At 37.0% G+C, this 23,651-nt stretch overlaps 1 protein-coding gene across 1 annotated transcript in view; it reads left to right on the top strand.

Moving 5' to 3' along the window:
- GABRB3 (gamma-aminobutyric acid type A receptor subunit beta3) overlaps positions 1-23,651 on the top strand; it is a 75,495-nt gene that overhangs the window by 4,848 nt on the left and 46,996 nt on the right. Inside the window, exon 3 of the mRNA XM_015545130.2 lies at positions 3,182-3,402. Within this exon, the coding sequence (XP_015400616.2) occupies positions 3,182-3,402 (221 nt within the window). The remainder of the gene's footprint in view (positions 1-3,181; positions 3,403-23,651) is intronic.

The raw sequence follows: 23,651 nt of genomic DNA, 5'->3' as shown, positions 1-23,651 counted from the left end.
GAGAGCAAAGGGAGGATTGGACTTGTCTGCTGTCACCTTTCCTTTGTCTGCCAGTCTTTACAGGAGAAAGAAGTGGGATACTGACTAGTGTCCCCACTGGTGTAATGATGTCATTGCTTTAGAAAGCACAGCTGATACAGCAGGTTTGAATTTAAATACTAGTTTTCTCCCTGTACGACATAAGCTCTCCCCAACTCTAATCCATTCAACTCACCTCAGCAAACACCCAAGACCAAAATTGAGAGGTGCTGCTGCTTGTGTGGAGAACAGCACAAGACCCAGAGTCCAAGTTTGATGACAACTGAGTTCCCAGGGCAAAATGACACATTCCCTACAACCTCACAGCAACCCATATGAATGCAAGTTGGAAGGAAACTCAGAGAAGTGCTAGACTTCATGACTCAGGCGTAGGATGTAGGCTTAGAAACCAAAGAGAGAAGCAAGTGAAATGCTTCTATTTCAATAAGAATGTAATTTGGAGCATTACATTCAAATTGAAAATCCTTTAGCTGCTACTGCTGATTTCCAACTTATCATGCCACCAAAACTTTGCATGTTTTAAAGATGCACCACCTACATTAACCATCGTTTCTGCTAATGCAGGGTATGTGATTGCACTCTTTGTGGGTCCATTCACATCAAGCCTAATATCTGTGAAATTTTAGGATTTCCTTAACCTGTACCCCCTTTCCACCTGTTCTCCCTATCACCTACCAGCAAGTACTCTCCACCCATTTGATCACACCTGATTTTCCTGATCCACGATTTTGTGTTTAAAATAGATTGTATTATTATTTAGGTATGGCAGACACAACAGATCAGGAGGCAGCTGACATTGAAAAGATAGTTTGTTAAACACAGACCCCAAGAGAAGGGGACACACAATCCATTGCAGGGGATGTGATAAGGCACACAGGGAAGCACCAGGGTCAGTCACAGGAAAGAAGGGCAGCTGTGGGCAAGAGCCTTTATGGTGGTTTCCATGGGAAGGAGTGGGCATGGGGGAGGCTGGATAAACAGGCTTAGGATTGGCTAGTTTCAGTAATTAAAGTGGGCCCTATGGTCTAGACTGTCTGTAGTTGCCTGGTACTTGGATATAGATGATGTATTGGCCTTGAGTGTGAAAGCCCAATACAGAAAGCACTTGGGATGTGAGCTCTGGCACTTGGGGTGTGAGCTCTGGATTGGTTGGTTTGAATTTGGAGTTTAGAGCTTAATGGGATTGTTTGTTATGTATAGGAATTAGCTAGCCCTTGGAGGAGGGAGAGAAGTCTCTCCAAGGTCAACCAGGGTCCAGATGTTAAAGCATGGGAAAACATAAAATAAAAGACAAGATTAATACACTTGGTTGCGTCAGTTGCTACTTGAAACCTTCAATGACTTTCATTGGCTATGGAGCTGACATTCAAGTTTTTCCACCTTCTTGGTCACTGCCACAGAATCCAGCCTTGCTGACCACTTTGTCTTTTTCCCCTCTTGAACTCTAAGTTCCAGCAAAACTGAACTCTTCAAAGATTCTCATCAATGCAATAAAAGCAGCATCCTCATATGATTTTTTTCATGCTCCCTATCTAGTATCTGGCTAACCAAGGTCTTTCTTTAATGCTACCTGCTCTGTGAGGATGGGAGGTGGGCTGGGGGAGAGTTCACACAGGTAATGTCAGGCACAGAGCTCTGCCCATAAGTGCCTGTGGGGGGGGGGGAGGGAAACTCCTCTCTGTGTCTTCTCATCTACTCAAATAGTATCTCTCCTTCAAGCTGCAGATGAAACCTCTATAAAGACTCCTCAGGCCATTTGAATTTTCTTGATTCCCCCCTCCTCTGATTTTTTATGGCCCTTATAGTTTAAAACTTATTCTATTTATAGTTATTTAGAATGCATTGGGTTTTGTCACCTCCTTGCCTGTGAGCACCTGGAGAAAAACATCCAGGTGTGTTCTTTGACATTTCAGAGGCTTCTATGTTCTAACACTCTTGAGGTCAGTGATAAATAGGCATTGTTAGATTAGCAAGCACTGAGAACTGCCCTGTGAGTCAGTAAAATGAGTATTGCATAGGATGTCATAAGACCTGTGTCTAGGATAGATTCTTCAATTGATTTGCAATCCCCTCTCTCACTGTGCACAAAGCCAGGATGTTTTCAGATACCTGTAAGTGTGTGAATTCGGAAGTTCCTATATGTAACAGTGTTTTTGCCTTCCCTGGTTGGAGAGTTTAGATACTTATATAGTGGGGTTTTCAGTTTGGATTCTTATATAGTGGGGTTCAGGATGTCCCATGAATATTACCAAATTTTCAGACTTGACTGTTGTAGACTTGAATATTGATTGCCAAAAAGAATAGAAATTTAAAAATAGAATTTTCATGCTCAGCTTGATTTCTTTCTTTCTTACTACATTAATGACTTTGCAAAAGAAACCCCAAAACAAACAAACAAACAAACAAACCAAAACAGTAGGATCATCTGCCTAGATATGTGCTTATTTTGTTGGCAAGCCTGTGAGGGTATATACCATGGTCCATTTCTCTTCTCCTACATCCAGTGTTAGCTATAGGCTCCCATTTTTCCCAGACAAATGTATCATCATCTCAAGGTGATGATATGGCCTAGTTAGTATAGAAATGGTGTTCTGGAAGAAAAAGAGAATAAGGCATAGAGACCTCCCACAGGTCATTGGGTCGCCAAAGTATGTTTACAGAGTTTGTGTTTACAGCTTTCCCAGAGGATAGGAGAGGAAAGAGGCTTATGTCGCAGAGAGAATTTGTAAATAGAGGTCCTCTGCCATAGGTGGTGAAGACACATGTGTGTCTGGTGGGAGATGGAGGACATAGGAGAGGGCTCAGGGTACTGCCAGCAACCTGATATTATGATGACTTTTTAAAAATTATTTTTTGTCCCTTATGTCTGTGTGGCTATTGCTTAAATACCAATTTGTCTAGTCTGGTTCTTGTCTAAATAAAACAGAGGATTTTTTTTCTAAAACAGAGGATTTATTAGCATGATTTATACCTATTAAACCTAGTATTTATTTGCATTTACAAGAAAGCAACCAAGCTTCCAACCCTGCCTGAAAATAATACCCACTTCTTCTGGATTCCAACCTGAATTTGACCAGTCATGGAGGAAATACGCCTGTGGCTGAGCACAAACTAACTTTTTCCTTTTCTTTCCCCCCCCCAGGATTACACCTTAACCATGTATTTTCAACAATATTGGAGAGATAAAAGGCTTGCCTATTCTGGGATCCCTCTCAACCTCACGCTTGACAATCGAGTGGCTGACCAGCTATGGGTGCCTGACACATATTTCTTAAATGACAAAAAGTCATTTGTGCATGGAGTGACAGTGAAAAACCGCATGATCCGCCTTCACCCTGATGGGACGGTGCTGTACGGGCTCAGGTCTGTCTGCCTTTTCAGGGCTAATTTCGCAGTTGCATGATACATTGACATTGAATTTCTCACTTGAGATGATTATAGGAAGTGAGGCCATGTCCTCAGATTAATTAGGAGACATCCACGGAACACTGAGATTTGCGAGCGCGCGCGCGCGCACACACACACACACACACACACACACACACATCTTATAAGATTTGGTGTATTACTGTTACTATAAATAGTCATCACACAAGGGAAAAACCATCTCCTTGGACTGATTTTAAATAATTGCATTGCCGTATCTGAGAGCACAGATTCTCTGAGGACGGATTTCCTATATTATAGCCACAAAGGCTGTAATGAATATTGCTCTGGCACTGCAGAGGCTTTCAATAAAGTTGTCCCAAAGCTGTTTGCTGAGGTGAAAAAACTGTCTAGTTTTGCCATTATATGGGATAGTCTCCTCAGAGCTTTATGAGGTAGTGTCACCAATATTTATGGGAATGACTAAATGCAAGGCTTCCTGATGAGAATCATCTCACCAGGTCTCATAATGAAATCACTTGAATCAGGAAACCAGACTGCTGCCTGGAACCCTGAAGAGGCTCTGGGCTTTCCTGGTTGCCCTGGAAACCACCAGACCTTCCCATAATGCTCCACCACTGTTGGTGGCTAATTATTATGAATATCAACCTTGCTAAATGGTGACCTTAAAAATCTTTTGTCTCTTGTGCTGATTTTGTAATGATTTTTATTTTGTTTTGTTTTAGAGTAATTGTGTGTGGGTGTGGATGCGTGCACATGTGTCTTTCCTGATCTCCTGGTCTAAAAGTGCTTTTGAGATCTTCTAGGAGTTACCACAGTTTTGAGAGGATGATGGTGGATATCTTGAACAAAATATGTATCATAAAATATTGTGAGACCATAGGCCTTTTACTAAGATTCCAATAGATCTTAGTGAAATCATAGCAACAGTTAAATTTAAATCATAGCAACATTTAAATCCACACCACTGACTTTTCATGCTTCAAATTAGGGAAGGGTTTATTTAACATTGCCTTAAGTAGAAAATGTTGAGTGACTTTCTCAAAACAGCAATATATAGAACAGGAGTCAGATTTTAGTGAAAATCAGACTTTTTTTTAACTTTAAGGAGGAAAAAAAGTGGTACATGTCAACCAACCTATGGTATTGCTATAATAATTGATGTTTCAGGTTGATGTTTCTCTGGGGCATTTTAAGCCTCTTTCATTTTTGCCTGGAAATTAAAAAAATGGATGCAAAACTCCAGAGGTTCTGAGAAGTACATCAGTTTTACGAAAGGTTACCCAGAAACCATGTGAGCATAAAATGAAGAGTCATGTCCCGCATTTACCTGCCCCACCTCCCGCCAAAATGCATAGAAAAACTATATGTGTGTGTGGTGGGGGGAAGAGCAAAAAGAAGCAATACCAATAAAAATTAAGCCTAGGCTTGCCTTTTTAAACAAAATTTGCTATTTGGGTTCTCTCCATTTTTATTTTTGTGTTCTTTATTTTCTTACCAGAGGTAGAAAATTTAGTATGCCTCCTTTGAAACTTTAACTGTTAGGAGAATGCCTATCTGGCTGCTATAACAAAATACCATAAGCTGGATGGCTTATAAACAACAGGTATTTATTTCTCACATTTCTGGACACTGGATCCAAGATCAAGGTGCCAGTGGCTGGGGAAGGCCCACTTCCTTATTGATAGTAGGCACATTCCCACTGTGTCCTCACCTGGTGAAAAAGGGAAAGGAGCTCTGTGGGATCTCTTTTATAAGAACACTAACCCCATTCATGAAGGATCCACCCTCATGACCTCAGCCCCCACTTCCTAATACCACCACCTTTGGGGATAGGATTTCAACATATGAATTTTGGGGGGACTTAAGCATTCAGATCATAGCAGACAGAATGATATGATATGAATGAAAGAACTGTAATAAATTTTCAAGCTCCATTTGAAAGTGCTGGATTTAACAACACAAAACACAAGAATAAGAAAAGCCAAGAGAATAAAACTATATCTTTAGCTAATACCCTGCCTGTATAAATATAAATATATATATTTATAGTATATTAATATTTATATATTATTTAATATAATAATATTAATATATATAAAGTAATTATATAATAAGCCCATGGAAAGTTTTCAATAATAAACTTGGTACAATAACTTTAACTACTCTCCAGTCAAATTACATCCATTATACATCTCAAGCAACCTCTTAAATCAGTAAATGGATTTCTAAATAAATAGCTGTTTTTATTCAAATGCAGTCTCAATATACTCCTTAGATCTTTATTTAGAACCTCATATTTTTGAAACAATTCTTTAGATCTTTATGGACCTGGACAAGCTGTCAGAAAGAAAATCTCTAAACAACAGACTGCCACATTCTGCATATGCTTAACAGCTACACTGTGCCATCTGATTCCTTTTGAAATTGACTAATCCAGAAATTTCTGCCTTTCGATTTAAAAATCACAAATAGCTATAGAAATTAATTTGAATTTGAAGTTGAAGTTTGACTTGAATTTTTGGACAAAAAGCACATTAGTATTTCAAAATAATGTTATTGAATTCACGTATATACATATTCCATGTTATTCTTTGTAAACTGAAGTAACATTTTTATATATTCTATTTCACACACACACACACACACACACACACTCACACTATAAGTATTGTGTTTTGGGTTAAAAACACTGTGAGTGTTTACATTGATAGGAAACCCTCTATCCTCCTCTTGGTCCCAAGTCCTACATTCTCTTTGCTGTCTTTCTACTTTTGTGATCACTGAATCATGTTGGTGACATGGCAAACCCAGGATGTGCCAGTGTATAAAACCCCAATGACACATTATATCTTTTTGGTACTATGTACCATGGCATGAGCCTGAGTGAGGTCTGGTGCAGCTGAGGACTTTAGTGAGTTAAATTCCCATTAAGGGTTATGGGGCACTAGGATTATTATTTATCTCCTGCTTAAAAGCAGGTGCTGCTGATGAAGGTCCAGCCCAATAGGGATCGCATCCTTACTGGCTATATCCCTGAGATACTAATTGTCCTGGCTATATCCCTGAGACATTAAAGTTGAATTTATCTCCCCACTGGAGACTGGGATTGGCCTATACCCAGCTATACCACAGTAGCTTACGCTGGTAGGTCAGTCACCATTTAACTCCTCTAGGCTCCTATTGCTATTCATATTCAGCCATTGCAGTACAGGATCAATAAGAGCTTTTGCTTTATCGAGCGTAGATGAAGATCTCTGGCTGTGGATGAGCTGTCCATGACATGGGCTTGTACGTCATCTCAGTCTTATTCTGGGAAATCATTAATCCATTACTCTGATGACTCTACAAAAGTGGTCGATGACTGCTCACACAGATACTTGAGAGTGATCATATTCTTGTAATGACAAAAGGTCATTATAAATCATGAGCTATTTTTTCAATGACTCTTACAGCCCCTTGAATTTGAAACTTGGGCTATCACTAGCTTGAGCTTGTTGGTTTGAGCTCATCTGAATAAAACAATGAACTGAGCTTTGTGAACATGTCTCAGTCACCATGTGATGCGACACAATGCTCTTGATAGGGCATTCATACCATCCTAAAATAAAACTGGGGCTCTTTGAAATTTCCTTTGTGCAGCCGAACCTTTTCAGGAACTAGGAAGATCTTGGCTAAGATGCTTATAGATCTTGGTCCTGTTCCTGTCACAGTTTTTGTGTTTTCTTTGGTGCTGGGCTCAAGATTTTTGCTGCCTGTAAGAAGGCAGAGTCATTATCCCTCTACAATATTCCCATCTTTCTTTTCCAGTCAACTGATCATCTGATATCATTGAATATCTCACCCTGCACCAGTGAGTAAACTTTGTAACATGATCTTTTCTTCAGGCCATGCATTTTGTCTTTGGAACATTTTTCTTATGTTAGGAACTGGTAATAGGTTCACAAAATAGTAATTGATTTGCTTCAAAAAGCATCTGAGAATCTAAGGCTGAGTCATCTTCATCAAAAAAGCATAGCAATATTCTACATGAAAATCTTATTGCAAAGTATATTGGAAAATACATTGTAACATTCCCACTTGCTATTAAAAATACTTAAAATTGTTAAAGTTGCCATTTTTATAATTAAGAGGTTTAATGCAATGCCAAGATGAAGCTACAACTTATTTCACAAGATTCAAATTAAGTCACCTAATTGGTTTGGCTGCCATCTTATTCCGAAACTGTATTTCCTATGGTGGTTCTGATCAGAAATCTTTTTCCCCCAGAAAACACCTAAGCTTACAGAACTAATTAGACTGATGTGATTTGAGCATAGGTGTGCTTAATTCCCAAACTCCCATTTTGTCTCTGGTTCCCAGTTACTTTTATGTAAGTAAATAACATATTGATGAATTACTTTCTAAAAAGGATTATGCCATTTTTTTTACTCTTATCAGCAATAAATTACATATTTAGGGTTGTGACATATGCTTCAGACTTTATCATTTGGCTACTGTAAATAACCTATTTACTTCATTCCTCAAACCTGTTTAAAATCACTTGTTCCATTTTAAATTCAAGCTCATAAAATTGTATCCTTCTTACGCTCCTGTTTTTAAGGACACTTTCACACCTTCACTTCAACCACTCCCACCACTCTCATTTGATGACATTACCTCATACTTTAATTAAAAACACAGAAACCTCGGGGTGCCTGGGTGGCTCATTCAGTTAAGTGTCTGACTTCAGCTCAGGTCATGATCTTATGGTTCATGAATTTTAGCCCCACATCGGGCTCTCTGCTGTAAGTGCAGAGCCCACTACTCATCCACTGTCTCCCTTTCTGTCCCTCCTTCTTCCACCAACCCTCTCAAAAATAAATAAAATAAAAACAAACAAAAAACCATGAAACCTCTTCATCTTCTGATTTGCAAAAAGACCATCTGACATGGCTGTTACTCTTTGACTCTTGCACTCACTCTTTATCATGCTTCTAGTATGCAGACCTTCCTTCTACTCTTCATAAATATCAAAGATGAGGATGTTCCTGTCTTAAGGCCTTTGCACATGCTCTTTGCTGGATGTAATACTTCACTTGTAGATACTCGTGTTTTAGCATCATAGAGTACTTACATAATTGAAGACACTTCAACTGTCACCTCCACAAGGAGGATCCTATTCTGATTGTGTATTCCCTTGTTTTATTTGTATTATAGCACTTAGTCAGATCTAACATTATCTTGTCAATATCTTATTTATTGACTTTTGTAATTACCCATGATGGTGGGGAACATGAGAATATAAATTCTCTGAGAAAAGAACTGTCTCTGTCTTATTTATTGTTCCATCCCAAAAATCTACTATTGTCTTGGGTGGAAAAAAAAATATTGTATGAGAATTAAATTTAAATTCTAATTCTTCTTTCTGTAGTACTTTTATTTTTATATTTTCCATTTAGATTCTTAATCCATCAGAATTTACCTTGGTGTATATAAGGCAGCTTTTCAAATTTTTTCTTCTCAAACAGTCAGCTATTTGTTTCTATACTTACCAGTTTATCTTTCCACATGAACAATCATTTGTTTTAGCAAATTCTAAAAAATACAGTTTGAAATGTTGGCTGGAATTATGCTCGATAAACATTGAACAAATGCTATACTATATTCAATCTTTCCTACATAACTGTGACTTTTCTGCATTCATTCATGTCTTCATTCATGACTTGTAGCAGTTTTATCATTTTCTTCAGACAGCCGTCTCATATATTGGTAAGGATATTCCTGTTTTTTATGTGTGATACTGTTAGGAGTGGGATCATTTTTGTGTTATTTTTAAACTGTCTTCTACTGATATGTGGGAAAGCTATAACCTATTTGTTTATAGCTCTTTGTTTAGGCATTTATCCAATATCATATCCATCCAGGCTTACAGTTTAGTTAGTAATCTTCAGAATTTTAGTCTAATAATCATAATGCTTATAATGATGGGTTTTTTGTGTTCATTTTCATTAGTTTTACTCTTATTTCTATTTCCTGTTTTATTGCATTGATTTCTGCTTTCAGAAAACGAAACACAGTAGGGATAATAATGTACAGTATTTCCTAGTTCTTTATTAAAAGAAGAGTGCTTCTTGCATCCCACTATGAGACATGATTTGCATTTTCAGTTTACGGTAATTATGACTCATTCTTTTACTTCCATTAAAACAATATATTTATGGGAGCATCTGGATGGCTCAGTTGGTTGGGCATCCAACTTCGGCTCAGGTCATGATCTCACGGGTCATGAGTTCGAGCCCCACGTTGGGCTCTGTACTGACAACTCAGAGCCTGGAGCATGCTTCAGATTCTGTGTCTCTGTCTCTCTAGCCCCCTCCTCCACTTGAGCTCTGACTCTCTCTTTCAAAAAAATATAAATACACTATAAATTAGTTTCTGGGAACTATCTCATGAGTTGAATAACACAGATAACACAAAATTATGGAGTTTATATTCAACAACTAATTATAAATCAGATAACTGACCCTAGATTACTTTTTCTTTACATATCAGAAGTAAAAGTAGATTTATTAATTAACTCTCTGTTTGCTCATTTTCCTAACTTAACCTGTAATTGAGATGTAATAATTCCCTACCTTGATTCATCCTTGAATTCCTTATATAAATCCTATTTTATCATGGTGGGCAATACTCTTTAAAAACCATTACATTTGTTTTGTCCATGGCTAATTTACAATTTTTTTAAAATTCATATATAATTGACATACAATGTTCTCTTAGTTTCAGCTATGCAACATATTGATTCAACAATTCTATATATTACTCAAACCTACCATGATATGTGTAGTCATCATCTTCACCATGCAATATTATATGATTGGCTATACTCCCTGTGCTGTACTTTCATTCTGTGACTTATTTATTTTATGACTAGAGGTTTGTACTTCTTGATTCTCTTTATGTATTTCACCCATCCCCCCACCCTCTCCCTTCTGGCAGCCACCAGTTTCTTCTCTGTATTTAAGAGTCTGTTATTTATTGTTTGCTTGCTTGTTTGGTTGTATTCTACATAGAAATGAAAGCTTACAGTATTTGTCTTTTTCTGTCTGACTTACTTCTCTTAGCAAAATACCCTGTAATTTCATCCATATTGTTGCAAATCGCAAGAATTCATTTCTTTTTATGGCTGAGTAATATTCTATTGTATGTGTATGTATCACATTTTCTTTATCTAGTCATCTGTCAATGAATGCAGGTTGCTTCCATATCTTGGGTGTTGTAAATAATGCTGTAATAAATATAGGGGTGCATATATCTTTCTGAATAAGGGTCTTCATTTGGGATGTCAGGTAAATGTCCATAGTGTAATTACTGAAATATATGGGATTTCTATTTTTATTTTTTTGAGTAACCTCCATACTGTTTTCCATAGTGGTTGCACTAATTTATGTTCCTACAAATAGTGCTTGGGGGTCCCTTTTCTCCACATCCTTGCCAACGGTTGTTATTTCTTATCTTTTTTTAATACTTGCCATTGCCTGGTGCGAGGTGATAGCTCATTGTGGTTTTGATGATTGATGGATGATGGATTGATGTTTTTCTTGATAATTAACGATGTTTAACTTTTTTTTTTTTTTGTATTTCTATTGGCTATCTGTATGTCTTTGGAAAAATGTCTATTCAGGTTCTCTACAAATGTTTTAATCAGATTTTTTTTTCTGATGTTGTGTTCTTCACATAGTTTCAATATTAATCCCTTATCAGATATATCATTTGCAAATATCCTTTCTAACTCACTAGGTTGTCTTTCTGTTTTGTTGCTGGTTTCCTTTGCTGTGCAAAAGCTTTATATTTTGGTGTAGTCCCATTAGTTTATTTTTGTTTTTCTTTCCCTCCCCTGAGGAGAGATATCAATAAATATGTTGTTATAATTGTTCTTTTATAATTGCTTAAACAAACAGTTTATTGTTTTTAGGCATACCTTGTGATCTAGTCATAATGAAATTTTGTTTGTTACCCACTATCCCCTTATACACTGTTCATTGGGGTATGAAATTTCTTCACCATGGGTAAAAATTTTGGCAGATATCATGGTTTTCTGCCAATGTTTTAGTATTAGTTCTTTTCCATCATTATATTACACAACAATTCTGAAGTCAGTGTTTAATACTAAATTCAGATTTAGCATTATTATTTTCCCTTTCCACAGCCCAGCCTTATTACAGACTAGAAGCCTGTAATGGCAAAGGAAGGGTAGTTGACTTTTCAGCCTTTCTGATTCTATTTCTCTTCTATAACCCACCCCCACCCCACAACCGAGGTTGATAATAATGTGACTCCTCCCATTGTGAAAATTTAGGAGTTGGAGGGAAAATAAGAAAAGTTTTACTTGAACTAGTACCATTTTCTTGTGACTTCATACTCTTTGGACTTAGAAGATACTGAAAATTGACACTTCTCAGAGTTTCCCACCATGAGGCACCTTTCTCCAGCTGGTCCCTTGACCAGCACTGAGGGTTAGGGGAGTAGGAGGGTAGGATATGTTTTTATTTCATGAAATCTCTTGGAACTCTTTTCTCAGCTCTAGGAATCCATCTTTCATGGTCAGCTTCTCTCTCTCTGCCATCTTGGCATGCCTCTTGTAGAGAATCCAAGATGACTTTGGATCTTCCTATTTTTACACATAGCTCATGTGTGATCCACAGGAAATATGCCTGCATTGCTATTATGATGATCCATTCCCCATTCAGTTTCCTCTATTCTGCTGCCTCAAAACTACTCAATTTGTCCCAAGTGTGAAACAGGCACCATTGCTCCTGGAGTCCCAACTGAAGGTGTTAATCTCCTAGAAGGATGCCTGGAAACTGTCTCAAGAAATCTATTCCCAGATTAATTCTTTCTCTCTTATTACTGTGACTCTTATTAAGATCTATGTCTTAGCTGAAACTTCTAAGAACCATGAGCCAATTCACTGAAATTCCTTAGTAAATTGTCCAATGGTGAGGTGGTAATGTGGGGCACTTTCACACATTTGTGATATATACCATATAGGTTCTGTTAAATATATCAATGGATTATATCTGTCTTTGTATTTCATGGTATGTTTTGACATTATATGAATCAAGAAGATTTCTTTTAATATTTTCTGTAATAGATTATAGTATACAAGTAAATATTCCTAAAAGATTAGTATTCCTGTAAGTACTCTAAAAAATTAGTTATAAATATGCACATCATATGAAATGTTTTCTATAGATGCATGGTATGTTGAATAGGTTCTTGAATGACATTTTTCTACCCTGGCACACATGGCTTCAATTTCCGCTATACTTTTATGTCTCTCTAGGTTTTCTTCTTGCATCAATCTTGAAAATTCATGTTTTTCAGGAAAATTCTGTCTATTTTAAAGATGTTTTTATTGAGTGACAGCAAAATAGCAGACTAAGAAACTTCAAGCTCTTGTTTCTTTATAGAAATATCAAAAATAGGCAGAAGCTGTCTGAAACAACTTTGTAGGAGCTCTGAAAAATATTCTAAAGTTTGCAGAAACCAACCAAATGCCAAATAAAGGAAAAAACAACTATTTTAAAAAGAGTTTGAAAGTTTTGTGATATTTTTACCTGCCATTTCCCATCCCCTCCCTGATGCAAGGGCAGGTAGGAGCCCAGTTGCCAGTTTCCTCCCTTACACTGGTGGCACAGAAGAGACCTTGTTTGTAAATTATGTTGTACATATGTTCTAAACTGTCTGGAGGATACCTGAAGGACTGAAACAAGATGCTCATATCTATTTTGCATAACTCAAAATGCAGGCAGGAAAAAAAGTCAGGTTATGGTCATAAAGGCTATAATATGTCTATAACTCATGGATGTCTAGGTCAAGAGACTCGGGGTAGAAATATAAAATAGATCATGTAAGGCTCAAAGAAGAAACTGAAGTAAGACTCTGAGAAATCATGTTATTCAAAAGCAGTTAGGGGTGCCTGGTGGCTCAGTTGGTTAAGTATCCAACTTCGGCTAAGGTCGTTATCTCATGGTTCATGAGTTTGAGCCCCGCATTGGGCTCTGTGCTGACAGCTCAGAGCCTGAAACCTGCTTCAGATTCTGTGTTTCCCTCTCTCTCTACCACTCCCCTGTTCACATTCTGTCTCTCTCTCTATTAAAAATAAACAAACATTAAAAAAAACACTTAGGTATACAGAATTAAGAAAGTTATGCATATACGCAGGCAAAACATATCCTCAGAAAAAGTCCTGAGAAGACCTTAAGTTTTTACCCTGGCTGATCCCTAAACTCAGAGCCATCCTAGCTATGTGGTGAAGAATGTGCCAGGACAGAGCCAGTCTACAAAGACAGAAGAGGTGGCTGTTCTCTCTTTTTATTTATTTGTTTGCTTGAGTTTTTGTTTGTTTATTTTAGCTCCTCTCATTCAAAAACATCTTTGTTGAAACATTAGCTGAACATGAACTAATAGAACAAAGATTTTGCTGATTATACTGACAAGGGAAAGTCTTTTTAAAACATGATTAGAAATACTTCAAAATAAGTGGATAAAGCCTTCTTAAAAATGAACAATAGAAAGAAGAAAAACTTGATTGTCAGGGTTGTAACATTATAATAGTCAAATGCCCAATTTTCAAGAAAAAAATATTGCAAGACATACAAAGAAAAAATAAAACATGACTCATTCAAAGGAAAAAAAATAAATTGACAAAACCATTCTTGAATATACAAAAACATTGGATTTACTAGATGAAAACTAAATTGTCTGCCTTAACTATGCTCAAAGAGCTGAAGGGAAACATGAACAAAGAAACTGAAAGAAATTGAGAAAACGATGTATGAATAAAATGAACAGAATGCAATAAAGAGATAGAAGTTATAAAAGGAACCAAACAAATCCTGAAGCTGAATGACACAGCAATTGAAGTATTCACTAGAGGGAATTTCAGCCAGATTTCAGTAACCAGAAGAAACAATAAGCAAATTTGAAGACAGAACAATTAAAATCAAGTAGGATAACAGAAAGAAAAATGATCAAAGAAAAATGAATGAAGCCTAAGGGACTTGTAAGAAACCATCAGGTCCACCAAGAGATGGGAGTGAGAAAGGTGTTCAAAAATTATTTGAAGAAATATTGGCTAAAAAATTCCTGAAGTTGATGAAAAATATGAATCTATAAATCTAAAAGGCTCAAAAAGCTCCAAGTAGGACAAAACCAAAGAGACCAACACAAAGACACATACAATTGAACATGAAAAGTCACATATACAGGGAGAATCTTTAAATCATCAAGACTGAAGTGACTCATCCTATATAGGGGAGCCTCAAAAAAGATTATGGGCCATTTTTTTCCATCAGAAGCCTTGGAGGCTAGAAGGCAGGGGAATGATTAAATATTTGAATTGTTGAAAGATAAAACTTATGAATAGCAAATTCTAAATCTGACAAAACTGTCCTTCAGGAGTAGGGATTAATAAATTCCCAGGTAAACAAAAGCTGAGGGATTTTTATTACCACTAGACCTGTGCCTCAAAAAGGCTACTTTCATTTCAGTTTGAAATGAAAGGATGCTAGACAGTAACTTGAAGGTATATATAGATTTTTTAAAAATCTCCAGTAAAAGTAAATGAAATGAGTATTACTTTAATTTTTTTGTAACTGCATTTTTTCTGTTATTGAAAAGACACAAGCTTAAAAATAATTATAAAGCTTTGTCATTAGCTACATAAGGTATGAAGATGCAACTTGTAACATCAATAACATAGGGTAGTGCAAAGCAAATTGAGTAGAGAATTTATATGTGGTTAAAGTAAAGCTTATGTTAATTAATATTAGATTATTATGTCAGGATGTCCTATATAATCTCCAGGGTAACCAAAATGAAATTGTCTATAGAATATATGTAAAGGAGGAGTGCCTGTGTGGCTCAGTCAGTTAAGTGCATCTGACTCTTGATTTCAGCTCAGGTCATGATCTCACAGTTCATGAGATTAAGCACTGTGTCTGGCTCTGCACTGACAGCATGGAGCCTGCTTGGGATTCTCTCTCACTTTCTCTCTCTCTGTACACCCCCTGATCATGGGTGCTTTCTCTCTCAAAATAAATAAATAAATAAACTTAAAAATAAAGAATATACATAAAGGAAATGAGAAGAGAATCAAAATATCTCACAAAAAAGTCAGCTAAACAGAAAAGAAAAAGATAGGGTAAATGAAGGAACAAAAGGCTATAGGACATACAGAAAACAGCAAAAAGAAAGAAGCCTTTCCTTATTCATGACCACTTTAAATATAAATAGATTTGGTGTGCCTGGATGGCTCAGTTGGTTAAGCACCCAACTCTTGATTTCGACTCAGGTCATGATCCCAGGATCATGAGATCATGCCTTGCATTGGGCTCTGTGCTGGATATGGAACCTGCTTAAGACTCTCTTGCTCTCTCTCTCTCTCTCTCTCTCTCTATATATATATATATATATTTATTTCTCTCTCTTTCTCTCCCCCTCCCTCACTCTCTCTACAATAAATAAATAAATAAATAGATCATACATGATAGATAGATAGATAGATAGATGATAGATAAATAGATAAAGAATACAAATAGATTAAACTCTTCACACAAGAGCTAAAGATTGGAAAAATGGATAAAAAACAAAACAGGATCCATCTATATGCTATTTATGAAATACTTTAGTTCTAAAGACATAATAAATTTAAAGTGAAAGGATATAAAAATGTATATTCTATACATATAGTAATGAAAAGAGAGCTGAGGTGACTATACTAATATGAGATTAAATAGACTTTAGGTCAAAGACTACACTAAGACAAAAAAAATACTGTATATTGATGATAAAAGTCAATTGTCCAAGATTTGATGGTTATAAACATATATACATGAGACATCAGAATTTCAAATATACACAGAATTGAAATGAGAATTATAAAGTTCTACAATAATAAAAAAAAATATGAGATGCTGGGAAGCAATGTTAAGAGGGAAATTTATACCTGTAGACATATACATTGAAAAGAAGAATCGAATTATCCTAGTTTCCTATCGTAGGGGACTAAAAAAAGAAAAGTAAATAAAAATGAAAGCTAGCACAAAGAAGCAAATAATAAAGAGTAGAGTAGAGATAGAAAAAATATAGAGTACTAATGCTATGTAGAAAAATCAATGAAATGAAAATTTGGTCCTTTGAAAAGATCAACTAAGTGGACAAATCTTTAGTTAGACCAAGAAAAAATAAAGAAGACTCAAATAACAAAAATCAGGAATGAAAAGGAGAACATTAGTACCAATTTTACAAAATATAAAGATTTTCAAGTGAATACTATGAAAAATTATATGCCAATAAATGAGATAACCTGGATGAAATGGACGAATTTATAGAAACATGCAAAACTGATATATAAACAAAGAAAATATGAACAGACTTACAATTACTGTAGCAATTGAATCAGTAACTTAAAACAAAACAAAACAAAACAGAAACAAACCAGCCTTGGACCAAATGGCTTCACTGGTGCATTTTACCAAATATGCAAAGAAGAATTACCCCCAGTTAAATCAAGTGAAGAATTAACCCACAAAAAGTCAAACTCTTCCCAAAAACTGATGAGGACAAAATGCTTCCTTATTCATTCTATGAAGCCAACATTACCCTGACACCAAAGCCAGAAAAAACACTATAAGAAAACCACAGATCAATAACCCTTATTAATATTAATGCAGAAATCCCCCCCAAAATTACTAGCAAGCTGGATTCAGCAACACATGCCTTGATAAAGTGGTACTTATTCCTGGAATGCAAGTATGGGTCAACATAGGAAAATAACATTAAAAAAAATGAAAAGAAAAAAAAAACATATTTCAATTGATGCAGAAAAGTATTTAACAAAATTGAACACCCTTTTATGATAAAAATGTGCAAAGAAGTAGAAATTGATGGCAACTCCCTCACATGATAAGGAACATACATTAAAAACTTCCAATTAAATTCCTATTCATTTGTGAAAAGCTGAAATCTTTTCCCTTAATATCAGTAACAAGGATGTTTACTTATGCTATATCTGTTTTAATTGGAAAAGGGGTAAATTTGTCTTCAGAAAATATGATTTTATGTAGAAACCTAGAGATTTCATGCAACACCTCCCCCTAACCTGTTCTTCTAAAAAATGAATTCAACAAGACTACACATTTCAAAATCAACATATAAAAAACCAGTTGCAGAGAGACCTGGGAAGATGGCAGTGTAGGAGGACACTGGGCTCACCTCGTCCTGCTGATTGCTTAGATCCCACCCACATCTGCTTAATAACCCAGAAAACTGCCAAAAGACTACCACAAAGGACTCTCCAGAGCCAAGCTTAGATAAGAGGCCCACAGAAGAGGGTAGGAAGGGTGGAGAGGTGGTGCACGCTACATGGACTGGCAGGAGGGAGCCAGGGTGGTTGAGGCATAGCCCACCTGGCAAGGCAGAGCCCCTGAAAGTCTGGCTTGCAAAAGCAGAGGCGCTGAACTCTGTGAGTTCTGACAACCAGCGGGACTTAATATCTGGAATTTTAAAAGTCAACAGCTCTGCTCTTGGAGAGCGTGGAGGCTAAGAGGATGCCAGGAGGGAGAGTTGTTGAGCCCCAGAAAACAGAGCTCAGCTTGGCTGGGGAACAAGGCATGGCAAGCGCCATCTCTCTCTCCCATTCCCCAGCCGAAATTCCAAAGGGAACCAGTTCCAGTCACAAAACTTGCTTGCACCAAGCAAATGCCCACAACAGTGCTTCTGTGGATCCATCCCTCGGACAGGCCTGCCTCCCTCCCGGTGCTGCAGGGCCCCTCCTTCAGGGGACCACCAACTGCAAAGCTAGCTAAGCCTTCCTCTCCCACCCCTGTGCACCTTGGGGATCCACCCCGTCTAATACACCCTTGGCCAGATCCCATCGAGACAGCACCACAAGCCTGGCAGTGTGCAAGCAGCCGAGACAGGGGCCACACCACTCCGCAGTGAGTCCTGCCCCTGGGACAGAGGAAGATAAGGTACACACCAGTCTTACTGTGTCCCCAGCAGTGGGCTGGGGGCAGACATTGGGTCTGAATATGGCCCCACCCACTGACACAAGTTTCTCCTGACAGAGCAGGGGAAGTGCCCTGAGTTTAGGGCTACTAAGGGAATACCCAAAATGATGAAATGGAAGAATTCTCCTCAAAAGAAACTCCAGGAAGTAGCAACAGCTAATGAATTGATCAAAAACTATTTAAGCAATATAATGGAATAAGAATTTAGAATAATAGTCATACAGTTAATTGCTGGGCTTGAAAAAAGCATACAGGACAGCAGAGAATCTATTGCTACAGAGATCAAGGGACTAAAAAATAGTCATGAGGAACTATAAACTGCTATAAATGAGGTACAAAATAAAATAGAGCCAGACATAGGACGGATTGAAGAGGCAAAGGAGAGAATAAGTGAATCAGAAGATAAAATTATGGAAAAAGAGGAAGCTGAGAAGAGAGATGAAAAATCCAGGAGTATGAGAGGAGAATTAGAGAACTAAGTGATGCAATCAAACAGAACAATATCCAAACCATAGGAATTCCAGAAGAAGAAGAGAGAGAGAAAAGAGCTGTAGGGGTACTTGAACAAATCATAGCTGAGAACTTCCCTGAGCTGGGGAACGAAAAAGGCATTGAAATCCAAGAGACACAGAGAACTCCCTTCAGAGGTAACTTGAATCGATCTTCTGCATGACATATCATAGTGAAACTGGCAAAAGAGAAAATTCTGAAAGCAGCTAGGGATAAACAGACTCTTAACTTACAAAGGTAAGCTCATAAGAGTAGGGACAGACCTATCTACTGAAACTTGGCAGGCAAGAAAGGAATGGCAGGAAATCTTCAATGTGATGAACAGAAAAAAATATGCAGCCGAGAATCCTTTATCCAGCAAGTCTGTCATTCAGAATAGAAGGAGAGATAAAGATTTTCCCTAACAAACAAAAATGGAAAGAATTCATCACCACTAAACCAGCCCTACAAGAGATCCTAAGGGGGACTCTGTGAGTGAAATGTTGCAAGGACCACAAAGTACCAAAAACATCACTACATGCATGAAACCTACAGACATCACAATGACTTTAAACCCATATCTTTCAATAATAACACTTAATGTAAATGGACTAAATGTTCCAATAAAAAGACATAGGGTATCATACTGGATAAAAAAAAACAAGACCCATCTATTTGCTGTCTACAAGAGACTCATTTTAGACCTGAGGACACCTTCAGATTTAATGTGAGAGAATGGAGAACTATCTATCATGCTACTGGAAGTCAAAAGAAAGCTGGAGTAGCCATACTTATATCAGACAAACTGACTTTAAATTAAAGGCTGTAACAAGAGATGAAGAAAAGCATTATGTAATAATTACAGGGTCCATCCATCAGGAAGAGCTAACAATTATAAATGTCTATGTGCCGAATATGGGAGCCCCCAAATATATAAAAACAATTAATCACAAACATAAGCAACCTTATTGATTAGAATGTGGTAATTGCAGGGGACTTTAATACCCCACTTACAACAATGGATAGATCATCTAGACACAGCATCAATAAAGAAATAAGGGCCCTGAATGATACATTGTATCAGATGGAATTGACAGATATATTTAGAACTCTGCATCTCAAAGCAACAAAATATACTTTCTTCCTGAGTGCACATGGAACATTCTCCAAGATAGATTACACACTGGGTCACAAAACAGCCCTTCATAAGTATAAAAGAATTGAGATCATACCATGCACACTTTCAGACCACAAGGCTATGAAACTTGAAATCAACAACAGGAAAAGTCTGGAAAACTTCCAAAAGCATGGAGGCTAAAGAACACCCTACTAAAGAATGAATGGGTCAACCAGGCAATTAGAGAAGAAATTAAAAAGTATATGGAAACAAACGAAAGTGAAAATACAACAATCCAAACGCTTTGGGATGCAGCTAAGGCAGTCCTGAGAGGAAAATACATTGCAATCCAGGCCAATCTCAAGAAACAGGAAAAACCCCAAATACAAAATCTAGCAGGACACCTAAAGGAACTAGAAGCAGAACAGCCCAGACACCCCAAACCCAGCAGAAGAAGAGAAATAATAAAGTCAGAGCAGAAATAAGCAATATAGAATCTAAAAAAACCTGTAGAGCAGATCAATGTAACCAAGAGTTGGTTTTTTGAAAAAATAAACAAAAAAACCTTAGTCAGTCTTCTCAAAAAGAAAAGGGAGATGACCCAAATAGATAAAATCATGAATTAAAATGGAATCATTACAACCAATCCCTCAGAAATACAAGCAATTATCAAGGAATACTATGAAAAATTATATGCCAACAAACTGGACAACCTGGAAGAAATGGACAAATTCCTAAACACCCACACACTCCAAAACTCAAACAGCAATAAATAGAAAACCTGAACAGACCCACAACTAGCGAAGATATTGAATCAGTTATCAAAAATCTCCCAACAAATAAGAGTCCAGGACCAGATGGCTTCCCAGGGGAATTCTACCAGACATTTAAAGCAGAGATAATACCTATCCTTCTCAAGCCCTTCCAAAAAAATAGAAAGGGAAGGAACACTTCCAGACTCATTCTATGAAGCCAGCATTAATTTGACTCCCAAAGCAGACGGAGACCAGCAAAAAAAAAAAAAAAAAAAAAAAAAAAAAAAGGAGAAATACAGGCCAATATCCCTGATGAATATGGATGCACAAATTCTCAGCAAGATACTAGCAAATCTAATTCAACAGAATATAAAAAGAATTATTCACCAAGATCAAGTGGGATTCATTCCTGAGCTGCAGAGCTGGTTCAACATTTGCAAATCAATCAATGTGACACATCACATTAATTAAAAGAAAAGATAAATCCATATGATCCTGTCAATTCATGCAGAAAAAGTATTTGACAAAATTCAGCATCCTTTCTTAATAAAAATCCTCGAGAGAGTCGGGATAGTAGGAACATGGATAAACATCATAAAAGCCATTTATGAAAAGCCCACAGCTAATCTCATCCTCAATGGGGGAAAATTGAGAGCTTTCCCCCTGAGATCAGGAACACGACAGGGATGTCCACTCTCACACTGTCGTTTAGCATAGTGTTGGAAGTTCTAACATCAGCAATCAGACAACAAAAGGAAATCAAATGCATCAAAGTTGGGAAAAATGAAGCAAGCTTTCACTTTTTTGCAAATGGCATGATATTATGCATGGAAAACCCAATAGATTCCACCAAAAGTCTGCTAGAACTGATACCTGAATTCAGCAAATTTTCAGGATACAAAATTAATGTAAAGAAATCAGTTGCATTCTTATACACCAATAGTGAAGCAACAGAAAGATAAATAAATAAACTGATCCCATTCACAGTTGCACCAGGAATCATAAAATACCTAGGAATAAATCTAACCAAAGATGTAAAAGATGTTTATGCTAAAACTATAGAAAGCTTATGAAGGAAATTGAAGAAGATACAAAGAAATGGAAAAACATTTCGTGCTCATGGATTGGAAGGGTAGATATTGTTAAAATGTCAATACTCCCCAACGCTATCTACACATTCAATGCAATCCCAATCAAAATTACACCAGCATTCTTCTTGAAGCTAGAACAAGCAATCCTGAAATTTGTATGGAACCACAAAAGACGATGAATAGCCATTGTAATATTGAAGAAGAAGATCAAAGCAGGAGGCATCACAATCCCAGACTTCAGCCTCATTACAAAGCTGTAATGATCAAGACAGCATGGTATTGGCACAAAAAGACACAGAAACCAATGGAACAGAATACAGACCCCAGAATTGGACCCACAAATGTATGCCCAACTAATCTTTGACAAAACAGGAAATACTATCCAATGGAAAAAAGACAGTCTCTTTAACAAATGGTGCTGGGAGAACTGGACAGCAATATGGAGAAGAATGAAACTAGACCGCTTTCTTATACCATTCTCAAAAATAAACTCAAAATGGATGAAGGACCTGAATGTGAGATAGGAAACCATCAAAACCCTAGAGGAGAAAGCAGGAAAAACCCTCTCTGACCTCAGCCACAGCAATTTCTTACTTGACACATCTCCAAACGCAAGGGGATTAAAAGCAAAAATGAACTATTGGGACCTCATGAAGATGAAAAGCTTCTTCACTACAAAGGAAACAATCAACAAAACTAAAAGGCAAATGACTGAATGGGAAAAGATATTTGCAAATGACATATTGGACAAAGGTCTAGTACACAAAGTCTATAAAGAACTCACCAAACTCCACACCCGAAAACAAGTAATCCAGTGAAGAAATGAGCAGAAAACATGAATGGACACTTCTCTAAAGAAGACATCTAGATGGCCAACAGGCACATGAAAAGATGCTCAATGTCGCTCCTCATCAGGGAAATACAAATCAAAACCACACTCAGATATCACCTCATGCCAGTCAGAGTGGCTACATTCCAGCCACTCTGGAAAACAATGTGGAGGTTCCTCAAAAAATTAAAAATAGATCTACCCTATGACCCACCAATAGCACTGCTAGCAATTTCCCCAAGGGACACAGGAGTGCTGATGCATAGGGGCACTTGTACCCCAATGTTTATAGCAGCATTTTCAACAATAGCCAAATTATTGACAGAGTCTAAATGTCCATCAAATGATGAATGGATAAAGAAATGGTGGTTTATATACAATGGAATACTACTTGGCAGTGAGAAAGAATGAAATATGGCCTTTTGTAGCAACATGGATGGAACTGGAAAGTGTTATGCTAAGTGAAATAAGTCACACAGAGAAAGACAAATACCATATGTTTTCACTCTTATGTGTATCCTGAGAAACTTACCAGAAGACCATGGGGAAGGGAAAGGAGAAAAAAAAAGTTACAGAGAAGGAAGGAGGCAGACCATAAGAGAGCTTAAAAACTGAGAATAAACTGAGGGTTGATGGGGGGGTGGGAGTGGAGGGGAAAGTGAGTGATGGGCATTGAGCAGGGCACCTGTTGGGATGAGCACTGGGTGTTGTATGGAAACCAAGTTGACAATAAATTTCACATAAAAATAGTAAATAAATACCAGTTGCATTTCTATATGTTAAAAATGAGCAATCGAAACACGAAATTAAGAAAACAATTCCATTTAAATTAGCATCTGAAAGAATGAAATACTTAGGGATAAATTTAATGATGGAGGCAAAAGA

The sequence above is a fragment of the Panthera tigris genome, chromosome B3, assembly GCF_018350195.1.
Source record: "Panthera tigris isolate Pti1 chromosome B3, P.tigris_Pti1_mat1.1, whole genome shotgun sequence".
In the NCBI taxonomy this organism is placed as follows: Eukaryota; Metazoa; Chordata; class Mammalia; order Carnivora; family Felidae; genus Panthera; species Panthera tigris.
This window is presented reverse-complemented; position numbering and strand designations above follow the sequence as displayed.